We start from the raw sequence: 22,284 nt of genomic DNA, 5'->3' as shown, positions 1-22,284 counted from the left end.
TTAATTTCGGAAATTTTATTTTTTTTATTTTCTTTAAATTTTAAAGTTTTAAAAAATATTTTTTTTATTTAATTTTTTAATATTAAATTTTATGCCATAAATAAAATGCAAAAAAAAATAATATAAAATTTTTAATAAAATTATTTTAAAAATTATATTTTTTAATTTTTTTAGAAAATTAATTATTTTTTTTAATTAATTATTTATTTTATTTTAATTAATTTAATTAATTTTAGAAAAAAAAATACTATTATTAAATAATTTTTTAATTTATAAAATTACAAATTAATAAATAAAATTAATTAAAAAAAAAAAAATAAAATTAAATAATTAATTAAAATAAATAAAATTAAATTAATTTTATTTATTAAATTTAAAAATTAAAAAAAAAATATTTTAATTATTATTTTGATAAATTTAATTTTTTTTATTTCTAAAAATTTATTTAATTAATAAAAATTAATTATTAATTTATTTTTTTTATTTTGAAAATAATTAATTTTAAATATCACAAAAAATGAACTAAAAAGTATGAAACAAGATATTTTGATCAAAGCTATTAAAATTTTATCTTTATAAAATTATATAAAAAAATTTATGAAATTTGAAGTTTATTTTTCATAATTAAGCACAAAAACTATAATTTTTGTATAAATTTTTGCCTTGTTTTATACTTTTTAGGTTAATTTCTTTTGAAATATTTTTAATTATTTTTTTTTTATTTAAAGTTAAAATAAAAATTATTTAAATTTTTAATTTATTTCAAAGGATTTTAATTTTATTTTTTTTTTACATTAATTATATTATTTATTTGATTTTTTTTCTATTTTTTTTAATTAATTGAAATTTCTTATACCATAAATTTTTTTCAATTTTTTAAAAAATAATAATTAATTTTAATTAAAATTTAATTAGAAAAAATTAAATATAAAAATATTTTTTTCTAAAACAAATTATTTTTTTAATTTTAATTTTTTAAAAATAAATTTAGAAGAGAAATTTAAAAAAATGTAAATCTTACAAAAAATTGGAAAAATAACTTAAACTTGATCTCGAAGTTCATTAAATCGATCTCCAACATTGGAAACTCTCATTTCAGGCAGAGGATCTCAAAAGTTTTGACATTTAAGAGAGATGAGAGAAAATGGAAATGACAACCATGATGGTCTACTTTTTCTGAGAACCAAATTGAAGCAGAAGAAGACGAAGAGGAACAAACAAAGACGATAGGTACATCACTTCTCCAGCATTTTGATAGGATATGACTTGGATAGGATGCTTTTTAAAAGGTAAGACAAGGATGATAGGTGGTCAGGTGGCATGTGTTCTCTCTCCCCTCGCCTTGCCTCATCCGCTCGGTACATAAGAAGAAAATTTGTATACTGCATGTCTTTTATCATTATTATTATATTTCGTTGTTGTTGTTGTTGTAGCAAAAGGGTCAGCTTATGTTTTGTTAGCGTAGCTACGAAAATTTTGGAGCGTCGTCGTCGTCATTTTCGTGATACATAGAAACTTTGTGAAAATCGCTTCTTCTGGCAGTCTTTATTGCGCTACGTGTTTGTCTTCTTGTACGACGCCGCCTGAACATTATTTCTATTCATTTCGTTTAAACAAACGCAAAATTTCTAAAATTGGACTATTTCTGTGTCCGGTTCGTCTCGTATCTACGTGCCGTGCAGAGAAACGGTCAAAAGTAGGCGAAATATTATTTTATCGAGAATTTGTGGAGTGGGAAAAACAGAATCCTTTTGGTTTTAAAATAAACGTAGCAACATCTCTCTACACAAAATTTCTCTCGTTTGCCTTGACGTTGCCTTGCCTTGCCTTGTGTTCTGCCAAACTGGACAACGACGTTCGATGCCCGGCTCGCTGCACGACTCGTATGCAGGTAGCACATAAATTTATCCTCTATCTTTGAAATTGAGGCAAGTAAGCGAGGCGAGCGTCGTCGTCGTCGTCGTAGATGTTGTTGCTAAAGTTATGAAGATGTGTGAATGCTAAATAGAAAATGTTGGATTTATTTGCATGGCGTTCGAGTACTTTTCTCTCCTCATGGCGGCGATGTGAATTTTTCGAAAGGGAATGGAGTGAGAGGATGAACGGTGAGTTGAACTAATTTTCATTATAATTGCTTTCAAAAGAGAATTAAAAAAATATTGAGTTTCGATTCAACAGAAGATTTTGTTAAAAAAAAATTTTTCTTAAAAAATTTACTAATTTAAAAAAAATAATTTAAAAAAAATTTTTTATAGTAAAAAAAATAATTTTTGCCATTTTGAAATAAATTCAAGACAAATTATACACAATTTTTATAAATTTAAATTTTTTTTTCAATTTTTTCTTTTTTATTTAAAAAATTTAAATTTATTATTTTATTTTAATTTATTTTTAAAATTGTCTTTTGAAGATAAAAAAAATTAATTAAAATCGTTGTTTTTAACAAAATTCTAAGATTTGAGAGCAAAAAAATTTTTTTTTGTTTTTTTTATGTTAAATCAATTTAGAATAAAATATTTAATAAAAAAGAATAGAAATAAAAAATAATTTTAAAAAAATTAATAAGCAGGTAATAAAATATTTTTAAAAAAATTTTCTGGATTTAATTTTTTTTATTCAAATGTTAATTTTTTAATGAAAACTGATAATTTTAAGACTAAAAAAAATATTTTTTGCTTTTTTCGAAGTAAAATTATTTGTAAAAATTATTCAAAAATTTTTATTCAAATTTTTATAAAAGTAAAAATTATTTTATTCAGAAAATCAATTTATCTGAAATTCAATTAATTGATAAATCAAGAGAAAAATTTTAATAAATTTAAATAATTAAATGAAAAAAAATTTATTCAATTTATTTTAAATAAAATAAAAATATTTTGAATAAATAACTAAAATATAATTTTTAAAATAATTTATTTCAAAAATTGTATAAAAATGTTTTAAAAAATTAAAATTGAAAAAATAAAAGAATTTATTAAAATTTTAATTTAAAAATTAATTGATATAAATTAATTTTATTTAATTATCAAAAAATTAAAATTTGAGAAAAATGGTAAAAATTTACTATAGAATAATATTTTTTAATTTGTTTTTGAATTTTTTTAAGTAAAAAAAATATTTCTATTTATTTTCAATAAAAATTTCTAAATTATGATTACAAAAGTAATAAAACATTAGAATAAATTAATTATCAATAAATATTAATGTAACTCTTTTTACTTAACAATTTTTCAAAAATCAAGTAAAAAAAATAAAAAAAAAATCAAGTAAAAATAATTTTTTGAATTTTTAACAATTACTTTTATTTTAATTTTTATTAATATTAATTTATTTTAATAATTATTTTTTTTTTCAGGAAAAGCTTCGAAACATCAAATTTAGCTGGATATCTTATCATTAGACAATATGGGAAAATATTAATAATTTTAAACTATATTTAAATTTTAAAATTTTAGAAAATTTTTCTTAATTAAAATAATTTAAAATTAATTTTTTATCGCTTAAAATTAAAATTCAACCAAATATTACAAAACATCTTAATATTAAATTCCTCTAATTCGCATCAATTAACTAATCAGCTTGAAATTAACCGCAATCCTGTTAATTTAAACAAACACTTTCATTACTCACAGTGACAAAATCTCGCAAAATCTAATTAAATCCCCAATTTTCATAAAATTCCTCTCATTTTATCCACAAATCAATTTCAAGTCAACTTACTTGATTGAAATGTGCGAAAAACGAAAGCAAGAGGAAAAAAAATCGAAGAAACCATCAATAAAGCCAAACTGCCACGACAAATAAAATCCATTTCGCATTTCTCACACCATTCGTCGTTCGTCCGCCAACAAACAACGGATCGCCGCCGAGGATGAGTGAAAATTTTGCCTGACCGGCAACAGCAGCAGCAGCAACATGACGGTGTCACCACCCTCCATTTCAACTCCTTGAAAATCCATTAACAATACAAAGAGAGAGCGAGAGCGTCGTCGCTCGTATGAAATTTTCTGATACGTTTGCGTCTTTCACGTCGTCGTCGTCGTCGTACGGCACATCTCCAAGAGTGGACATCCGCAATATTCTGAATAATATCTCGCTCTCGTATGTAGATGATAAGCAAAAGGAATAGCCAACAACAGGCACACATCTCACGTCACATGCGTTGTGTATGAATCTTCCTTTTGAGTTGTACGCAATATGTCGTCGTGCTTACTTGGCACAATAATAATAATAATAATAAAAGATGCCTAGCTAAATATAAACTGTGATGCCTTTATAATAAATTGTACATATTCATGGCGAAATAAGAGGCAAAGTATTGTACGTTCGACGCTCGTACACGGAAAATGTTGAATTATAAATTTGCTTTTCTCAAACAAATGAGAAAGTTTGTCTTTTTCAATTAATTCTACTGACCGTGCATATATTGTGGGATGACATGGGTTTATGTAAGTAAGATCTGAAATGTATATTATATTTTAAGCGTTCCTCCATTTAGAGCACTGTGCTGGAGGAGAGTGTGTTGCTTGGGTCAAGCAAGTGGGTTGAGGTTTTAAAGCCATGAGGGATGCATGGAACGGGGGATGGTAGTGTGCGTTCGTTGGAATGAGAAAAGTTATTATTTATTGTAATATAATGCGTGGTCACTACTTTATTTTACAAGGCATCTCTCTTTTCTACCGTACTCACTCGAAATTACTGCTCCAAGGCATTTTTTACCTTTTCCGAATAGAAAAGTTGGCTAAATTACGACGTATGGGTTTGTAAGTTTGAGTTGTTTGCTAAAAGTGCTTTTTACTTCGGTTTGGATTAAATGGAAAAGTTTTTCTTTGAGAGCTTTTGAATCAATTTATAATCAATTTCGAAAAATTTTAAGTCAACTTCGAAAAATTTTAATCAATTTCGAAAATTTTTAATTTAATTTCGAAAAAATTTGGAATTTTTAACTTCGAAAATTTTTGAATTAACTTCGAAAAATTTTAAGTTAACTTCGAAAAATTTTGAATTAACTTCGAAAATTTTTCAAATCAATTTAATGAAAAAATTGAAAAACTTTCGAAGATTGGGTTTAAATTTTTTTCTCATTCTCAAGAACTTTTTGTAAGACTTAAAATTTTCGAAATTTCATTAAAAAGTTCGAAGTTTCGAAAATTTTCCCAAAGATCCTTTAATTCATCAAAAAATTGTTTTTAAAAATCTTTCTCAAAAATCTCCGAATGTTTAAAATTATGAAAAATTTCGAAATTGTTCGAATTTAGACTTTTTAAATCAATTTTAGAAAATTAAAAAAAAAAAAATAAAAAAAAAACATTTTTTTTCATTTAAATAAATTTTTGACTTCAATTCAAATTCAAAAATTTGAAAGTCATTTTTAAGATTTTCGAAAATTAATTCTTAACATCTACAAATTTTCGAAAATTGATTTTTTTTTATGTTTAAGGATTTTGTTAGAAAATTTTCGAAAATTTGGAAATCTTCAAGTTATTTTCGAAAAATTTGAAGTTGTATGAGGTATATTTTGGAAATTTTAAAACTATTCGAAAATCTTATTATAAAATGCTAACTCTTTATTTCAAAAAAATTTATCAATTTTCGAAAATTCTTTTTTTAAAATTTTTTTCAAAATTTTATTTTCGAAAATTTCATTTTTAGAAAAGGTAATATTAGTAGATCATTAAAAGATCTGTAAGATTTTCAAACGTAAAAAATTTCAAAAAAATATTTTTTTACATCGATATGTTCGAAAAAATTCAATTTCGAAACGTGAAATTTTAAAAAAATTTATATTTTAAAATATCGAAGATGTTTATCAACATTTTCGAATTTTTCGAAAATTTGTATTTAATTTCGAATTTTCAAAAATTTTTAGATGTGAATCAATTTTCGATCTTAAATTTTCGAAAAAAAATAAAATTTGAAAAATTTTTTTTTAATATTTTTACAAAAAAAAAATTTCAATTTTTCGAATCGATTTTAAAAAGTTAAAATTTTCGAAAATTTGTGATGAAAAATAATTTAAAAAATTTCGAATTTTCGAAAATTTATTTATTTAAAAAAAATTGTTTAAAAAAAATTTAAAAATTGATAAAATTTTGATTTAAATTAAAATTTTAGATTAAATTTAAAGTTTTAAAAATTTTCTTATTTTCTACTTTTTAGGTCTTTTTCAACATAAAACCCAATTTTTCAAACAATTTCTTCCCATTTAACGAGACGACATGTAGCAGCAAGAAGAAAGAAAAAGAGATAGAATGGCGCAAATTTTCTATTTATTTAAAGCGTGCATACCTCTGTAACGACGAACCTCACGCTTGACCAAAGTAAAGTAGTTTACATGACGAGGCAAAGAAATATTCGATTCATTTACCCTTAAAAATGGTTTATATTACTTACATTTTATCCTAAATCCATCCCAAAAGCATACCAGTAACTTTTCTCCGCTCGCATGTACACATTATAAATCCCCAAACGCAAACACACACACACACACACAATGAAAATGTCAAAAGAAAAATGACCATTCGCTTATATTATATCAAACACACGTGTTACAATCGCCACTGTATATCTCCGTTTTTTTTTTGTGCGTTGCTCCCAACAACAAACTTTTTCTTCTTCGTCGCGGAAAAATTTCAATTTTTTTTTTCTTCTTCTTCCCTTCTACTTTTTTTTCGCCTCACACAGCGACACCCTCTCTTTTTGCCATGCATGCAAAACATCATCACGCTCCTCATATGTGTGCCATCATTCTTTTCTTTCTTAAATGTGCCCGTTGCTGGACAAATGACGACGACGTCGACGACGGTCTTGTTATTTTTCCTTCGGCGTGTGTGCGCGAGATTGCATTTATAATAAAAAAAGGACACGAACGACGTATTTTTCTACATATGGGAGGATGGTGTTTTTTAAATGTACAAAAAAAAATGTTGGAAAAGGAAAATTGACAACGAGGGGATAAAGTAATCGTCGCCGCGTTTAGCAAAAAAATAAAGAAAAATGGACAAGAGAGATTTTTTTTTGCTGTTGTTCGGTTTATTTGATAAGAAAGAATGAAGAGAGACGACAATGAACTGAAAATTTTGTTTTTTCTTAATTTTCTTGCGAAATTTCGATTTTTTTTATATGGAGATTCTATTTTTGTGTGAATCGAAGCAGATGTTGAGAAATAATTAATTAAGCGTTGACGTGTGTTTTTTCACACAATTTTTTATTGATTGCATTGATAATTTTTATAGTTTTAATAACTTTTATATTTTTTAAAATTTTTTTCTAATTTTTCTAATTTTTAAAATTTTTATAATTTTTATATTTTTTATATTTTTTATAATTTTTAAATTTTTTATTATTTTTTTTAAATTTTTATAAATTTTATATTTTTTATATTTTTATATTTTTATTATTTTTTTAAAATTTTTATAAATTTTATATTTTTTATATACATTTTCCTACAACTCACTACCGTAATTTTTGTCCGTAAATAGACATCGAAGTGCATTTTTTAACATTAATATTTTAATGATTTTACATTTTTTTTATATTTTTTAATTAAAATAATAATTTTATAATAATAATTTTAATAATTTTTATAATTTTTTAATTTTTTATAATTTAATTTTTATAATTTTTATATATAATTTTTAATAATTTTATATAAATTTTTATATTTTTTTTTATAATTTTTATAATTTTTATTTTTTTTTTTTAATTTTTATAATTTTTATAATTTTTATAATTTTTATTATAATTTTTTAAATTTTTATTTTTTTTAATTAATATTAATTTTTTTATTTTTTATAATTTTTATTATTTTTTTTAATTTTTATAATTTTTTTTTTTTATTTATTATTTTTTATATTTTTTATATTTTTATAATTTTTATATTTTTTTATATTTTTAAATAATTTTTTTTTTTTATATTTTTTTTTAATTTTTAAAAAAAATATATTTTTTTTTAAATTGTCAAAATCCTTCTATGAACTTCTTCCTAATTTTTTATAATTTTTTTTTTTATAATTTTTATATTTTTTATATTTTTTATATTTTATATTTTTATTATTTTTTTTTTAATTTTTATTTTTTATTTTTATATTTTTAATTTTTAATTTTTATAATTTTTATTTTTTTTATAATTTTTAATTTTTATAATTTTTATAATTTTTTATAATTTTTATAATTTTTATAATTTTTATATTTTTTTAATTTTTATATTTTTATATTTTTTATAATTTTTATAATTTTTATTTTAGCTTTTGGTAGAACGAAATTCACGGGTCCCTCAATTTACTTATATTTCAAAACCAAATCTCTCAAAACCAAAAAATTCGAGTATCCAGCGTGACAAATTGTCGCAAATCGGGCCAAACTCAAGGAATGAAAGCCTCCAGCGGTAAATCCTCGATTAATTTTGTCACAATTCAACAAAATCAGGAACATTTTCTGATGTTTAACTTCCAACTCGTACCATGGCAAGTCATAAATTGCACTTTGAATTTGTTCAAATTTGTTTAAAATCTTGTCGTTGACGTAACAGCATGAAAAATACATGAATCCAATGATGTTGATGCAAATTGCATAGAAATATTGCTCTTTCAAAATGAGAATTACCAATCCAGATAAAAAGAAAGTGCATAAAGTCCCGATTTCGAGATCCAAGAAAATGTCACGAAAAATCTTGTTGATAGCTGAAACGACGGAATTTACTTCGCAAATCATGTTGGTTAGAATTTTAATGCAATCCATGGGAGTTTTCTTCAAATCTTGCTTCATTTCGTGAGTTGAGTCTTTAATGAGATCCAAAAAGGCGAAAATATGCAAAATTAAGCATAAAAAGTGACCGAGAAAGTAAATGAGCAATGAACCGCCACAGCCTATCATCAACGTTTGAAGCGCCGCAGTTGTCCAAAAAGCTACAGGTTCATGTTGATCCTCAAAAGGCAACAATAACGGTATCGGTAAAGTATACTTCGGTACAATTTTGCCTGGAAAAAATGCTGTAATCAACGTGAATCCAGCAGTACAACCATAAGCTTGAAAAAATATGCTTATTCTCATCCAATTCAGCATTTTTAGAGTTTTGCGACGAACAAAACTTTTCCTTTTCATCAAATCGCCAAAATATTTTCCCTCGATGTCATAAAAATCTGAACACCAATTGAGCAAATTTTCGATTTTTAATGCTGTTTTTCCAACTCCGATGAAAATCATGCAAGCATCCATGCAAATTGTGCAAGAAAAGATGACGTAAATTAGCTTAAAATGCATCACAAAAAGGGTTGAAATGCAAAAAATCATAATAAAAGAAAATGCTATGGGAAATTTTAGAGCGAAAAATTTCTCTAAACGAGTAAGAGACGAAAAATTGCGAGTTTTCCAAAATTTGAGGAGTGAAGAAACTCCTGCAAGTTTACTGAAACCCTCAAGAATTTCAGCAATTTGGTAAAAAGTGATATTTTTCTTTAATTTTAACATTTTTATTCACTTTTTAATAGAAACTGATGAACATTCGAGGGTTTCAGAGGTTTTTATAGGAAAGAAAAAAAATATGGAATTTATGCTTCGATGGTCAGTTTAATGAAGGAGCTTCAGATATCGATGCAGCAGGTAAATTATTGGTAAGCATTTTATTTATTGCGTTTCAAAAAATTTTTTCAATAAAAAATGAACTGAAAAAATTTACATTTTAAAAAATGACATGAGATTTTTTTCCAAAAATAAAAAAAAATTAAATTAAATTAAATAAATAAAAAATTTCAAATAAATTCAAATAAAATATTAATTTTTTTTTTTAAATAACAAATTTCAAATAAATAAAAAAAAATATTAAATTTTTTTTTAAATAAAAAAATAATACATAATTAATAAACAATTTTTTTTTTTGAAAATTTAAATAAAAAATAATTCATTATATTTTTATTAAAAATTAATAATTATTTTTTTAATTTAAAAAAATGAATAAAAATTTTTAATTTAATTTATTTTGTTTTAAAAAATAAATAAAAATTTATAATTTAAAATTTATTTTGTTTAAACTACAAAAAACTTATTTTGTTTATTTTTTTATTTAATTTTTATTTAATTAATTTTTTATTTAACACAATTTATTTAAATATTTTTAATTCTTTAATTTTATTTCTACTTTTAAAAACCTATTTATTTTTTATTTTAATTTAAAAGTTTAAAAATTATATTTGTAATTTATTTAAAAATTTTTCATTATAAAAGTTTATTTTTTATAATTAATTAAAATTATTTTTTTTTTATTTTATGTAATTTTTTTTTTAAATTTCAATATTTTTCAGTTAATCCAAACCAAGCATAAAAATTTAACCAAATTACGTTTTTATTTTTAAACAAGGTCTTAATATTTTTATCATGAAAAAAAATCTTTCTTCGTGGTGAAAATATTTAGACCTCGTTCAAATTATCTTCAATTTGTGGGATTTTAAGCAGATGTTAAGACATAAGTAAGTAATTGTTGATGTGTTTTTTTTTCTCACATATTTTTATTGATCGATTAAAAAATAGACATCGAAGTGCATTTTTACATTAATATTTTAGTGATTTTACATTTCTTCATATTTTTTATGATTTTTTTTGCAATAATTTTCTATAAAAAAAATTAACAGGTAAATCCATACAAGCTTTGAAATGCAATAATTCAAATTCCGCTTCACGAATCTCTATACGAATTTTTAAAATTAATTTTTATGAACTTTAAGAAGGTTTCTGTGAAATAAAAATAAAAAAATTAAAGATAATTTTCTAAATAAAAAATTTCAAAGTCATTGCTTACCATTCAAAAGCTAAAATCAAATTTTTATTAAAAAATGTTAATTGCATAATTTTAGGACTCCAGCAAAAACATTTCTTTGGTAGAACGAAGTTCACGGGTCCCTAATTTACTTATATTTCAACACCAAATCTCTCAAAACCAAAAAATTCGAGTATCCCGAATGACAAATTGTTGTAAATCTCTCCAAACTCAAGGAATGAAAGCCTCCTGCGGTAAATCCTCGATTAATTTTGTCACAATTCAACAAAATCAGGAACATTTTCTGATGTTTAACTTCCAACTCGTACCATGGCAAGTCATAAATCGCTTCTTGAATGTTTTCAAATTTATCCAAAATTTTTTCGTTAATATAGCAGCACAATAATAAACAGACTCCGATGATATTGATACAAATTGCATAAAAATATTGTTCTCGCAAAATTAAAATAATCAATCCAGATGAAAAATAAGTTCCCAAAGTCCCAATTTCGAGATTCAAGAAAATGTCACTGAAAATCTTGTTGATCTCTGAAACGACAGAATTAACTTCACAAATCATGTCGTTGAGAATTTTCACGCAATCCACGGGATTTTTGACCAAATCTTTCTTCATTTCGTGGGCAGCGTCTTTGATGAGATCCAAAAATGCAAAAATATGCAAAATTAAGCACAAAAAATGCCCGCAAAAGTAGATGAACAAAGGAGCTGTTGTGAATAAGAATAAAGTTTGAAAGCTCATCGTTGTCCAAAAAGCAAACGTTTGACATTGATCCTCGAAAGGCAGAAATAAAGGCAAAGGCAAGGCATATCGCGGCAAAATACTTTCAGGTAAGAAAATTTTTGTTACTGTAAATCCCACGGAAATTAAAGAAGCTTCCAAATAAATTCCTTTTTGGAACCATTTTAGCATTTTAACAATTTTTCGTCGCAATTCAATTTTTCGATTTTTCAAGTCTCCAAAATATTTTCCTTCGATGTTGTAAAAGTCAGCACACCAATTTAGGAGATTTTTGATTTTTCGAGCGCATTTTTCGACTCCGACAAGAACGATACAAGCATCCAAGCAAATTGTTGAGCAAAAAATCACGTAAATTAACTTGAAGTTCGTCATGATGAGTGTTGAAACGAGAAAAAGTACCAATAAAATTATGAATATCGGTAAGTTGAAGGCGAAAAATTTCTCTGATCCAGTGAGAAATTTAAAATTTTTAGTTTTCCATAATTTTTGGAGGGAAAAAATTCCTGCTGTTTTGCTGAAGTTCTGAAGAATCTCAGCAATTTGGTAAAAAGTTATCTTTTTCTTTATTTTTATCATTTTTAATCACTTTTAAAGGTAAAACTAATGAACGTTCGAGAAGTTCGCGAGTTTTTATAGAAAAAATATTTTAAAAAAATGTAGAAAAAAAAGTGAAGTTATTAATTAAAAAAAAAGTGTTTGAAGTTTGTATTGATTGGTTGACGTGGCGATCAATTGACACTATTTAAATATTCAAAAAAGATGAGAAATTTTTTAAAATAGAAAATGACATTTTATTATTATGTGAAAAAGTAAAAAGTTAAAAAAAAATAAAATTGATCGAAAAAAAATCACAAAAATTCATGCATCGAAATTTATTTGAGATGAAATATCTTGGAGTTTTGATAGATGAGAAATTTTGCTTTTAAAATACTTTTGCAATAACAAAATAGCAAAAAGCAAAAATAAATTAACAAAAGTATAAAAAAAAGATAAAAAAAAAATTAAAATTTATTATTTAATTCAATAAGTCGCTTTTTTAATTCAAAATAATATGAAAGATAAATAAATAAAAATAAAAAAAAAAATTAAATTAAAAAAATTTTTTAAATAAAAAAAATTAAAGTAAATTTTAAAAAGTTTAAAAAAATGAAAAAAAAATAAAATATTAATTTTAAGTGAAAAAAATTATAAAAAATAATTATAACGGGTTTTAAAAAATTAATTTAATTTAATTTAATTACAGAAATAAATAAAAATTTAAAAAAGGAAAAAATATAAAAAATAAGAAAAATGTTCAAAGGTTATAAAAAAATTATAAATTTAAAGAAAATTAAAAATGAAAAAAATAAAAAAAAAACTAAGAAGAAAAATTAAAATAAATTTTAAAAAAATTTTTTTAAAAAAAATATTTAAAAAAAAACTAAAATAAAAAATTAAAAAAATTAAAAAAAATTAAAAAATAAAAAAATTAAAAATTTAAATAAATTAAAAATAAAAAAAAATTAAAAATATTAAAAAAAATTAAAAAAATTAAAAAAAAAATTTAAATAAATTAAAAAAATATATTTGAAAGAAATTAATAAAAAAAAATAAATTAAAAGGTTTAAAAAAAATGGAAAAAATTGAAAGAGAATTTTAAAGAAAATTTTAAAAAATTAATTTTAATTTTTAAAGAAAATTTAGAGCAAAAAATTTTAAAAGAATGTTTAAAATACAAAAAGGAAAATTTAATAAAAATAGAAAACAAAATTTATAGGTAATAAATTTAAAAAATAATTAACATAAAACATTATAATAAATTTACAAAAAAATATTTTAAAAAAATTAAAAGAAAATTAATAGAAGGTTAAAAAAATTTTTTAAAACAAAAAAGAATTTTATAAAAAATTTGAAAAAATAAAATATTTTTTTTTTCTTAAATTTTTTTAAAAGTATGATGAAAATTTTACAAATCACTTTGTACATTGAAAGTCAATATTTCAGGAGACAAAATTCACTTCCAATAATCCAAACCAAGCTAAAATTAAACGAACTCCCAAATTTTCTCCCCAAAACATCGCCCGATCCTCCGACAAGAAATTCCCATGTTTTCCATCAAAACATAACAAAATTTGAACAAACAATTAAGTAAGCATCGCATTGACTTTCTTCACAAAACAACGCGCTACTTCCACGCGTTTATAAAAGAACAAAAGCCGAGGCAGGAAAAAAACACGCTTTTCATCATGCTGACTTCGTTTAATGAAATGTAGCGAAGAAAAAGGGAAAACTCACACGAATTCACGGCTGAATAGAACAAAATTACAATAAATATCGCATGAATCTGATAGACAAAAGGATACGACACAAGAGGTACGCGGCATGCGGATATATTATTCGGCGAAGTCGCGTTGTTGTGGGCATTTCACATGTTTAATCCCGGCAGTATCACGTTACATGTCTGTGTGTGTCTTCTTGTCATCAACATTTGGAATGATGTCGCTGGCGAAAGAATGGAGAGGAGATTAGATGAGCAAACACGGCGACAGTGCGGTATATTAGAAAGGAAAACAAACTAAAATAATGAAATACATGAATATGATTGTCACGTACATTCGGTGTCTCTCTTTTGCGCGGCTTCGTCATCATCATTTTGCTCCGTTTATTAAAAGAAGGGGGGTTCGTAAGACAAGAATTGAAGGAAAAAAAAGAGTTAATCGCGGACCTTTTCTGATGACATGTGACGCCGTTTAAGGGTGAGTCGGACACAAAGGGGGAAGCAAAACTAATATCTTTCCGTCAATTCACGAAGAAGACGAAACATGAGTCCATACATGAAGAATTACATGAACGCGCGCGGAATGTGCCATTCGCCTCCCCACGTGAAAAACTGTGCGAGATGAGATCCATTTTAAGTAACAAATTATGTATATAAATGGGATATCATCCGGCAACAGCGACGCACGGAGCGAGAGATAATGAAATGGATATTACAGCGAGTTGTCATTATTATTTAACACACATGCGGACCGCAGTTCGTGTACTTAATCTTGTAACGTGAAGGCGAAGACGATTTAAAATTTTTCGGATCACCCAGAGGAAATTTAATTATAATGTATTGCGTAGCGTCGCTCGCTGCTCGATGAAATCTTTTAGCGAGTTGAGGCAAAAAAGGAGGAAATAATTGTCAAAACATTCGTTAATAATGATAGAATAAATGAAATGAGGAGCGGTTATGATTAGGGGTTTATTACAATCATAATTAAGAAATGTTGCAAATCTAATGGAAATGACGGGTTATTTATACGAATGATTTTATGAAAGGAGCAAATGTGGTCTCGAAGCAGTAGTAACAGCTTTATGAGCGACCAGAGTTGGGATAAATTTGATTTACGAAGCCTTTTGATGCTTTTTGGTTGTTAGCTGAGTGAGTAATAATTTTTTTTCTAAATTTATTTTAGTTCTTTTAATTAAATTTTTTCTATTAAAATTTTATGAAACGATATCATTTTTAAACATTTAAACCAAAAAATTGAAACTGAAAAAAAATTTTTCCTTTGACATAGTTTTGTTTTAAAAACTAAATCAAGAGCAAAAAAACTGTGTCAAAAACTGTGTCAAAGCAATTTTTGTCAAATTTTGCTCCAAATGGATAAAAATTTGTCAGGGGGCTCTAATTTATCATTTTTAATCATTTTATAACTCAAAACTGCCAAAAAATTGAAACTGAAAAAAAATTTTTCCTTTGACATAGTTTTGTTTTAAAAACTAAATCAAGAGCAAAAAAACTGTGTCAAAAACTGTGTCAAAGCAATTTTTGTCAAATTTTGCTCCAAATGGATAAAAATTTGTCAGAGGGCTCTAATTTATCATTTTTAATCATTTTATAACTCAAAACTGCCAAAAAATTGAAACTGAAAAAAAATTTTTTCTTTGACATAGTTTTGTTTTAAAAACTAAATCAAGAGCAAAAAAACTGTGTCAAAAACTGTGTCAAAGCAATTTTTGTCAAATTTTGCTCCAAATGGATAAAAATTTGTCAGAGGGCTCTAATTTATCATTTTTAATCATTTTATAACTCAAAACTGCCAAAAAATTGAAACTGAAAAAAAATTTTTCCTTTGACATAGTTTTGTTTTGAAAACTAAATCAAGAGAAAAACTAAATCAAAAACTGTGTCAAAAACTGTGTCAAAGCAATTTTTGTCAAATTTTGCTCCAAATGGATAAAAATTTGTCAGAGGGGCTCTAATTTATCATTTTTAATCATTTTATAACTCAAAACTGCCAAAAAATTGAAACTGAAAAAAAAACATAGTTTTGTTTTAAAAACTAAATCAAGAGCAAAAAAAAAAACTGTGTCAAAAACTGTGTCAAAGCAATTTTTGTCAAATTTTGCTCCAAATGGATAAAAATTTGTCAGAGGGGCTCTACTTTATCATTTTTAATCATTTTTAACTTTGAAAAAATTGAAACTGAAAAAAAAGAAATATAAATATTTTAAATTTAAATAAGGTTTAAAAAATTAAAATATTTAATTTTTTAAAAAATTTTAAATAATTAAATTAATTTTTTTTTACATATTTTTTTTTATCGTGAATTCTAAAAATATAATATTTTGAATAAAGAAATATAAAAAAAATTGAAAAAAAAAAAAAATATAAAAAAATAAAAAAAAAAATTACTAAAAATAAAAAAAAAATAAATAATTAAAACAATTAAAAAAATAAATTAATTAACTGTTAATTAAAGAGAATTAAAATTTAAAAAAATACTTAAGAAAAAATATTAATACTTTTCATAATTTACTGAAAAATTAAAGATTTTGTTTATTAAAACCTCTTTAAAAATATGTACAGAAAAATTATTTTTTTTAATAAAAAAAATTACTTTTTAATTAAAAATTGTTTACCAAATGAATTATTTTTAATCTTGAATGTATTTAAAAAATTTGGATTTTTTTTTTAAAAAAGTAAAAATTATTAGAAAACAAATTATCAATTTTATTCACTGAAATAAAAATTAATTTTTAATATTTAAAAGTTATTTTTTTTTATTTTATTTTTTTTTGACAAATAATAAAAAACTAAAATTAATTTAATAAATTATGATTTAAATTAAAATATTTAAAATAATTAAAAATTTCATTTAAATAATAAAAGAAAAATCATAAAAAATTACCTTATCAAATGAAACAAAATTAACTCACTTAATTTCCTTTTAACATTAAATCTCCATTCAAATCTCCCTCTCTGAAAGAAAAAAAAATTAAATGTACCTTCAATAAAACTTTTATTTTTTTTTACAAATACGATTAAAAACTTGAACTTGTCAACTTATTATTTATTATTTTTTCTGCTTCGCAACTTTTGATGTACATGCCTCCTCCTTTTTTGGTCTTAAACATCATAAAAGTCGAGGCACAGAGCAAAAAAAAAAAATCGGAGAACTGAAGGATGAAAGATGCGGTTAGTTATATAATATATTCTGGGACGAAAACTGGACTCGTTGTTATAAAATTATACAATTTTCTACAAAATCAAGTAGTACAAAGTAACACACGTACGAGAAATAATTTTGCATGGCAGCGTTTCTCTTGTCAGTGTTCTTCGAAGAGCTCTAGGTAACAACCACAAATCTATATGTACATATCTATCGAGCGTCGTCGTGTGTGCGAAAAAGGAAAATATATCGGACCAAGAGAAATTCTTGTGTACAACATCATGTTAAATATAAAGTATACAAAATAAATGCAAAGCAAAAGTTTAAGACGTGTATATATTATATTTTCATGTGCCATGATCATGTTAAAAAGGTGTACGAGAGGCGTACGGGAAAATTGTGAGATGACCGCAGCAGTAGAGCCATTTGAATATTGTTGCGATACTCTTCAATGGAGAAACGTTGGGAATATAATAATAAAAGTAGCAGAAATAACAACAACAACAACAACGTCGTACACTTCTTCTTCATCTTCTGCCTTGCTACTTGATATTATTTTGTTCACTGACCACACTGCCCTCCCATCTAACAATCCACCCAAATTTCAAAAGTAACTCCGACACACACACACATGAGAATGGACAATGTAAATTGGATGCGGCGGGGGGAGGGGGGGGGGGATGAGGTTGCATCGTCGTCGACGTCGTCCTCCGCTCCAGAGGACATAACAACGCGATTCTTATGTGCCAAGATGATATTTTATATTGGACGGTAAACGTGTCACATATGTGAATTTATATTACTTTAAAATTTGTCATCGTCGTTTTTCTTCTGCTCGTTGTTGTTTGTCGGAGGATGAAATGTGCAGGAGAAAGGGATTTATCGACCTAGATGGGCGACGTTGGAGCAATTGTTCGGTGGTTTAATGAAATTAATCAAGGAATAGCAGAAGATGAAGAAGGATTATGTCTTTGGCGAATGGAGACAATTTACTTTAACTTCGGAAATTGGTTACTGAAGATTTTTTTGGTTAAACGAGAATCAGAGCGAAAAATTTCAATTATAAAGAAGATTTATTGAGTTCTGAAAATTTTATGAAGGTATTTTAATTTTAAATTTTTTAATTGATTTTTATTATTTTTTCAAATTTTTTAAATAAATAATTATTTTAAATAAAATTTTATTTAAAAATTTAAATTAAATAAAAATTTATTTAAAATAATTATTAAAAATATTAAATAAGTCAAATTAAATTAAATAAAAAAATGGAGAGTTTCAAAAAAAAAAAAAAAAATTCATATCTTAACATATAAACGATTAAATTTTGTATTTGAAATTTTTCCATTATTTTTCATTTTTCAATAATTTTTTATTTATAATTAAATTTAATGTTTATATTTTAAATTTTAAAGTTTATTTTTTAACTTTAATTTTTTATTTTAATTTTAGAATTAATTTATTTTTAATATTTAATTGAAGATAATTAAACAAATTTTCAATCAAAATAAAAATAAAAATTTAAAAAATTAATTATATTTTTTTCATAATATTTTTTAATTAAAAATTAATATTCATTAAATTTAAATTTTATTATAATATTTAAAATTTTGAGCATTCTTTGTATAAAAATATTTTTAAATTAATTTTTACTTAGTTTACTTTTGAAAAATAATAAATTTGATTTTTTTAAAATAATTCGAATAAAAAAAAAATAGGTAGAATTATTTTTAAAAATATATATTAAAAATATCTTTTTAAACAAATTCATTTTTAGGTCGTTTTAACAAAATTTCTTTAAATTTTCATGTATTAACAATTTAACTTCACAAATTAAAAAAAAAATTTTAAAGAAATTTGAACAAAAATGAAATTAATTTTTTTAATTATCTTCACATTTGTTATATTTTTAAACTTTTGAATATTTTTCAGTTAATTTAATTTGAATTATTAAATTATTTTTTTATTGATAAATTATTCTAAATTCTTTTTATTAAATTAAATTCTTTTTTAACTTTTAATTTCTAAAGAATTTAATTTTTTAAAAGATTTTTTTAAAAAAAAAAAACAGAAAAATCAATTTAAAAAAGTAAAAAATTGTTTGAAAATAAAATTTAACGAAATACAATAAAAATTATTTTCGAACTATTAAATTAAATTAATTAAAATAAAATAAATAAAAAAAACAAAAAAATATTTTTTAAAAATTCCAACTGAAAAATTTTTAACTTTAATTAATTTTAAATAAAATATTAAAAGATTTATTTTAATTTAAATCTCCAATTAAAAACTCTTGATTCTAAAACCAATAAAATTTATAAAAAATCTTATTTTCCATCTCAAAAAAAAATTTAATAAATTTTCCTTCAAACCTTGACTTAAAAAAGTGTCATTGAACGCCATCTGTGTGTCCATTTTGCGATCGCCTGATGCGAGTTAGAAAATAATTTTAATATTTCTTGCAACAGTACACCTACGAAACTCATCAATTAGGGCTTGTCAAAAATCCTCCAAGCCAAGAAAAATTCTTCTTTCTTTCGTCACGTCGCTATTTCGATATCCTTAACTACCTCTGCGTACAGTTTCGTCGCATTTGAATGATATATTTAACAAAACGTGAAGTAATACAATGCACGAAGGCACGACATCTTGCTTCTTATGCATATTGAAAAGTACACGGGAAAGTAGCGAGCTACGGCTTGGTCATTCGTCGTCGTCGTCGTCGTGGAGAAGTAGATTCAGCGACAACGATATGCGAGAAGTGATGTGAGGTGACATGGAAAAAGGATGAGAAAATTTGTATATCTTCGTACGTAGGTCCATAGATACAGAGCGCCGTACGTTAGAAGCGAGCGCAGAAATTGAACGGAGAAGTTTGATATTCTTCCACGTTTTGTTTTCAGATATTCAACGAAACGGTCACTTGAGTGCACTAATATACCTACGTTTGTCGTCGTCGTCGTCCTCGTCGTGCGCTTGTACATTATCCTTTTTTGCCTATGGTCAACTAACTGTTTTCTCGAGCTGTATGCGTGCGAGAGTCCATTTGAAAGTTGCCTTACTTATAGCTCTTGCTTTATTTTAGAAAATTGGAGAATCGCACGTCGTCGTCGTACGATGCTTTTTGGGTACAAAAGATGGCTGCCGTCGCGCAAATACACAACACGCTGTGGGAGGATGGCGATATTTTGTACCTTTGGATATTTTATAATTCGCTTCTTCTTTCGTTTCATGCATAGAAAATATTTTTTGCTCTGAATATGGAAATGTACTTTTTTTTTGAACTGGACACACTTTGCGTAACAAAGACAACCATTTCTTCTTATTATTTGATATAGCAACGAACTTTCGTGTGACATGTGATGCTGATGTGAGTTTTTTGCTGCATGATATTTTTTATTGCCATGGGAATTTAAGTTTGGAGTGGATTTAAAAAGGAATTTTTGTTTTAATGAAGAGTCATTATTAACAAATTAACTGAAATTTTTAAATTTTAGTGCTTTGTGAATTTTTTAAATGTTCTTAACTGAAAAATATTTAAAAATTGAGAATAACGGAAATTTATCCTTATGAAATTTGAAATATTAAGCTTTTTGTATACAAGTTACTTGTACAAGTCGAATAAAGTTAGATAGGAAAAAAAGTTTGATATAAAAATTGCTTATTTATTTTTTTTTTAAGTTCACGTTGACAAACATTAAATTTTCGTTGATATTTAATATTTAAAAAAAAATAAATAAAAAATGCGAGTTTCAAAAAAATGGCGCCAAAATCATTAAACCCCAAGAAGAGGATTATTTTGAATAATTTTTCAAAAAATATTTTCTTACAACTATTTTTTTAAATATACAAATTTTTAAAATTCATTATATTTTTTTTTTATTTTAAATCTTTTGTATTTTAAAGAAGATCTTTATTTTGGCGCGAAAACTAAAAAATGGCGGATAAATATTTTTATTTTATTTTTATAAATTATTTAATTAAACATGAATAAATCAATAAAATCGAATTTGTTTTTAAAGTTATTTTTTTTTAATTTTTATTAATTTCGCTTACCATAATTAAAAAAATTATCCGCCAATTTTTAGTTTTTGCGCCAAAATAAAGATCTCCTTTAAAATACAAAAGATTTATAATCAAAAAAAAAATTATGAATTTTAAAAATTTATATTTTTATATAAATTTATATATTTTATGAAAAGTTATTCAAAATAAGCCTCTTTTTATTTTCCATCATTTTGGCGCCATTTTTGACAAAATCGCATAAATATGTAAATTTTATAAAAATTTTTACAATTTTTTTATGAGAATAATTGTTTTGAATATATTATATTAGATTTTTTTGTAAACTTTTTAAATTAAATTTAAAATTACAAATTTTTTTTTAAAAACAAAATAGTAAAAAATTGGCATCCAATTGTTTTGCAATTTTGTTGATATTGTATGGATTTCAAATTTTTGCAACAATATTGCAAATTTTTTTATTTAAAACATCCGTTGAAGCAAAATTAAAACATTTTTATTCATTTTTGTGTATTTTAAATTGCAAAAAAACCCCATTGTGATAAATTATTGCAAAAAATTTATTCTATTGAAAATATGCATTAAAATTTAATCAAATAATTTAAATGAAAATTTTCATATAATATTTATAAATTAATTTTTGAAAAGTAAAATATTTCATAAAAATTTTAAAAAAATGTTGAAAATATTTAAAATTCTTTAAAAATTAATTCAAATCTCAAATCAACTAAAAAAAAATATTTTTCCATCAAAATGTCACGAATGTTATTTATTTACGTTCTGCGACAATTTTTATCTAATACAAAACCCAAAAATAAAAACAAAATGTCAAAAAGGTTCACGTGAAGTGCTCCTTGTCTCACTCAATATTTCCCAATTCCCTTTACAGTCAAATACACTTAAAACTTTTTTTTTTTGGTTTTTTTTCTACTTCTCTTCAATTGATGCCATGAAGTGAAAATGTAACATTTTTCTTTAAAATAAATAAATAAAAAAAAATAGAAAATTTAAAGAAAAAATTTAAAGTTAATCCAAATTAATTACGATTCCCGTCAAAAAATAAATAAAGGATAAATAAACAAAAAAATACCCTTTAAAAATTTAACTGAAGAAATGATAACAAATTCTTTAAAAATTCATATAAAGACAAAAGCAGCTTAAAAATACGCTAATATTGCAATGCAGATATAAAATTTAATTTTCCTTCACAACTCATGTGCTGATGTTGCATTTTGCACTAAAAAGTCTGAAACACAACGCGAGCTATGAGAAAAGAAAGAACAGTAATAATAACTTTTGACGTGTTAGTCTACCCGGAGTCATTTATACGCCTC

The 22,284-nt window shown here is 23.7% G+C and overlaps 2 protein-coding genes across 2 annotated transcripts; both read right to left on the bottom strand.

Moving 5' to 3' along the window:
• Nucleotides 1–8,280: 8,280 nt before the first annotated feature.
• Nucleotides 8,281–9,063, bottom strand: LOC134833740 (uncharacterized). The gene has a single exon (XM_063848172.1). It carries the CDS (start codon nt 9,061–9,063, stop codon nt 8,281–8,283), a length of 783 nt encoding a protein of 260 aa, XP_063704242.1.
• Nucleotides 9,064–10,898: 1,835 nt separating this feature from the next.
• On the bottom strand, nt 10,899–11,882 carry LOC134833736 (uncharacterized). The gene has a single exon (XM_063848164.1). The coding sequence runs from the start codon at nt 11,880–11,882 to the stop codon at nt 10,899–10,901; it is 984 nt and encodes a 327-aa protein (XP_063704234.1).
• Nucleotides 11,883–22,284: the final 10,402 nt, after the last annotated feature.

The sequence above is a fragment of the Culicoides brevitarsis genome, chromosome 3, assembly GCF_036172545.1.
Source record: "Culicoides brevitarsis isolate CSIRO-B50_1 chromosome 3, AGI_CSIRO_Cbre_v1, whole genome shotgun sequence".
Lineage (NCBI taxonomy): Eukaryota > Metazoa > Arthropoda > Insecta > Diptera > Ceratopogonidae > Culicoides > Culicoides brevitarsis.
This window is presented reverse-complemented; position numbering and strand designations above follow the sequence as displayed.

Excerpts from the sequence above, each read along its gene's own strand:
- LOC134833740 (XM_063848172.1), bottom strand. The coding sequence starts at position 9,063 with ATGCTGAATTGGATGAGAATAAGCATATTTTTTCAAGCTTATGGTTGT.
- LOC134833736 (XM_063848164.1), bottom strand. The coding sequence starts at position 11,882 with ATGACGAACTTCAAGTTAATTTACGTGATTTTTTGCTCAACAATTTGC.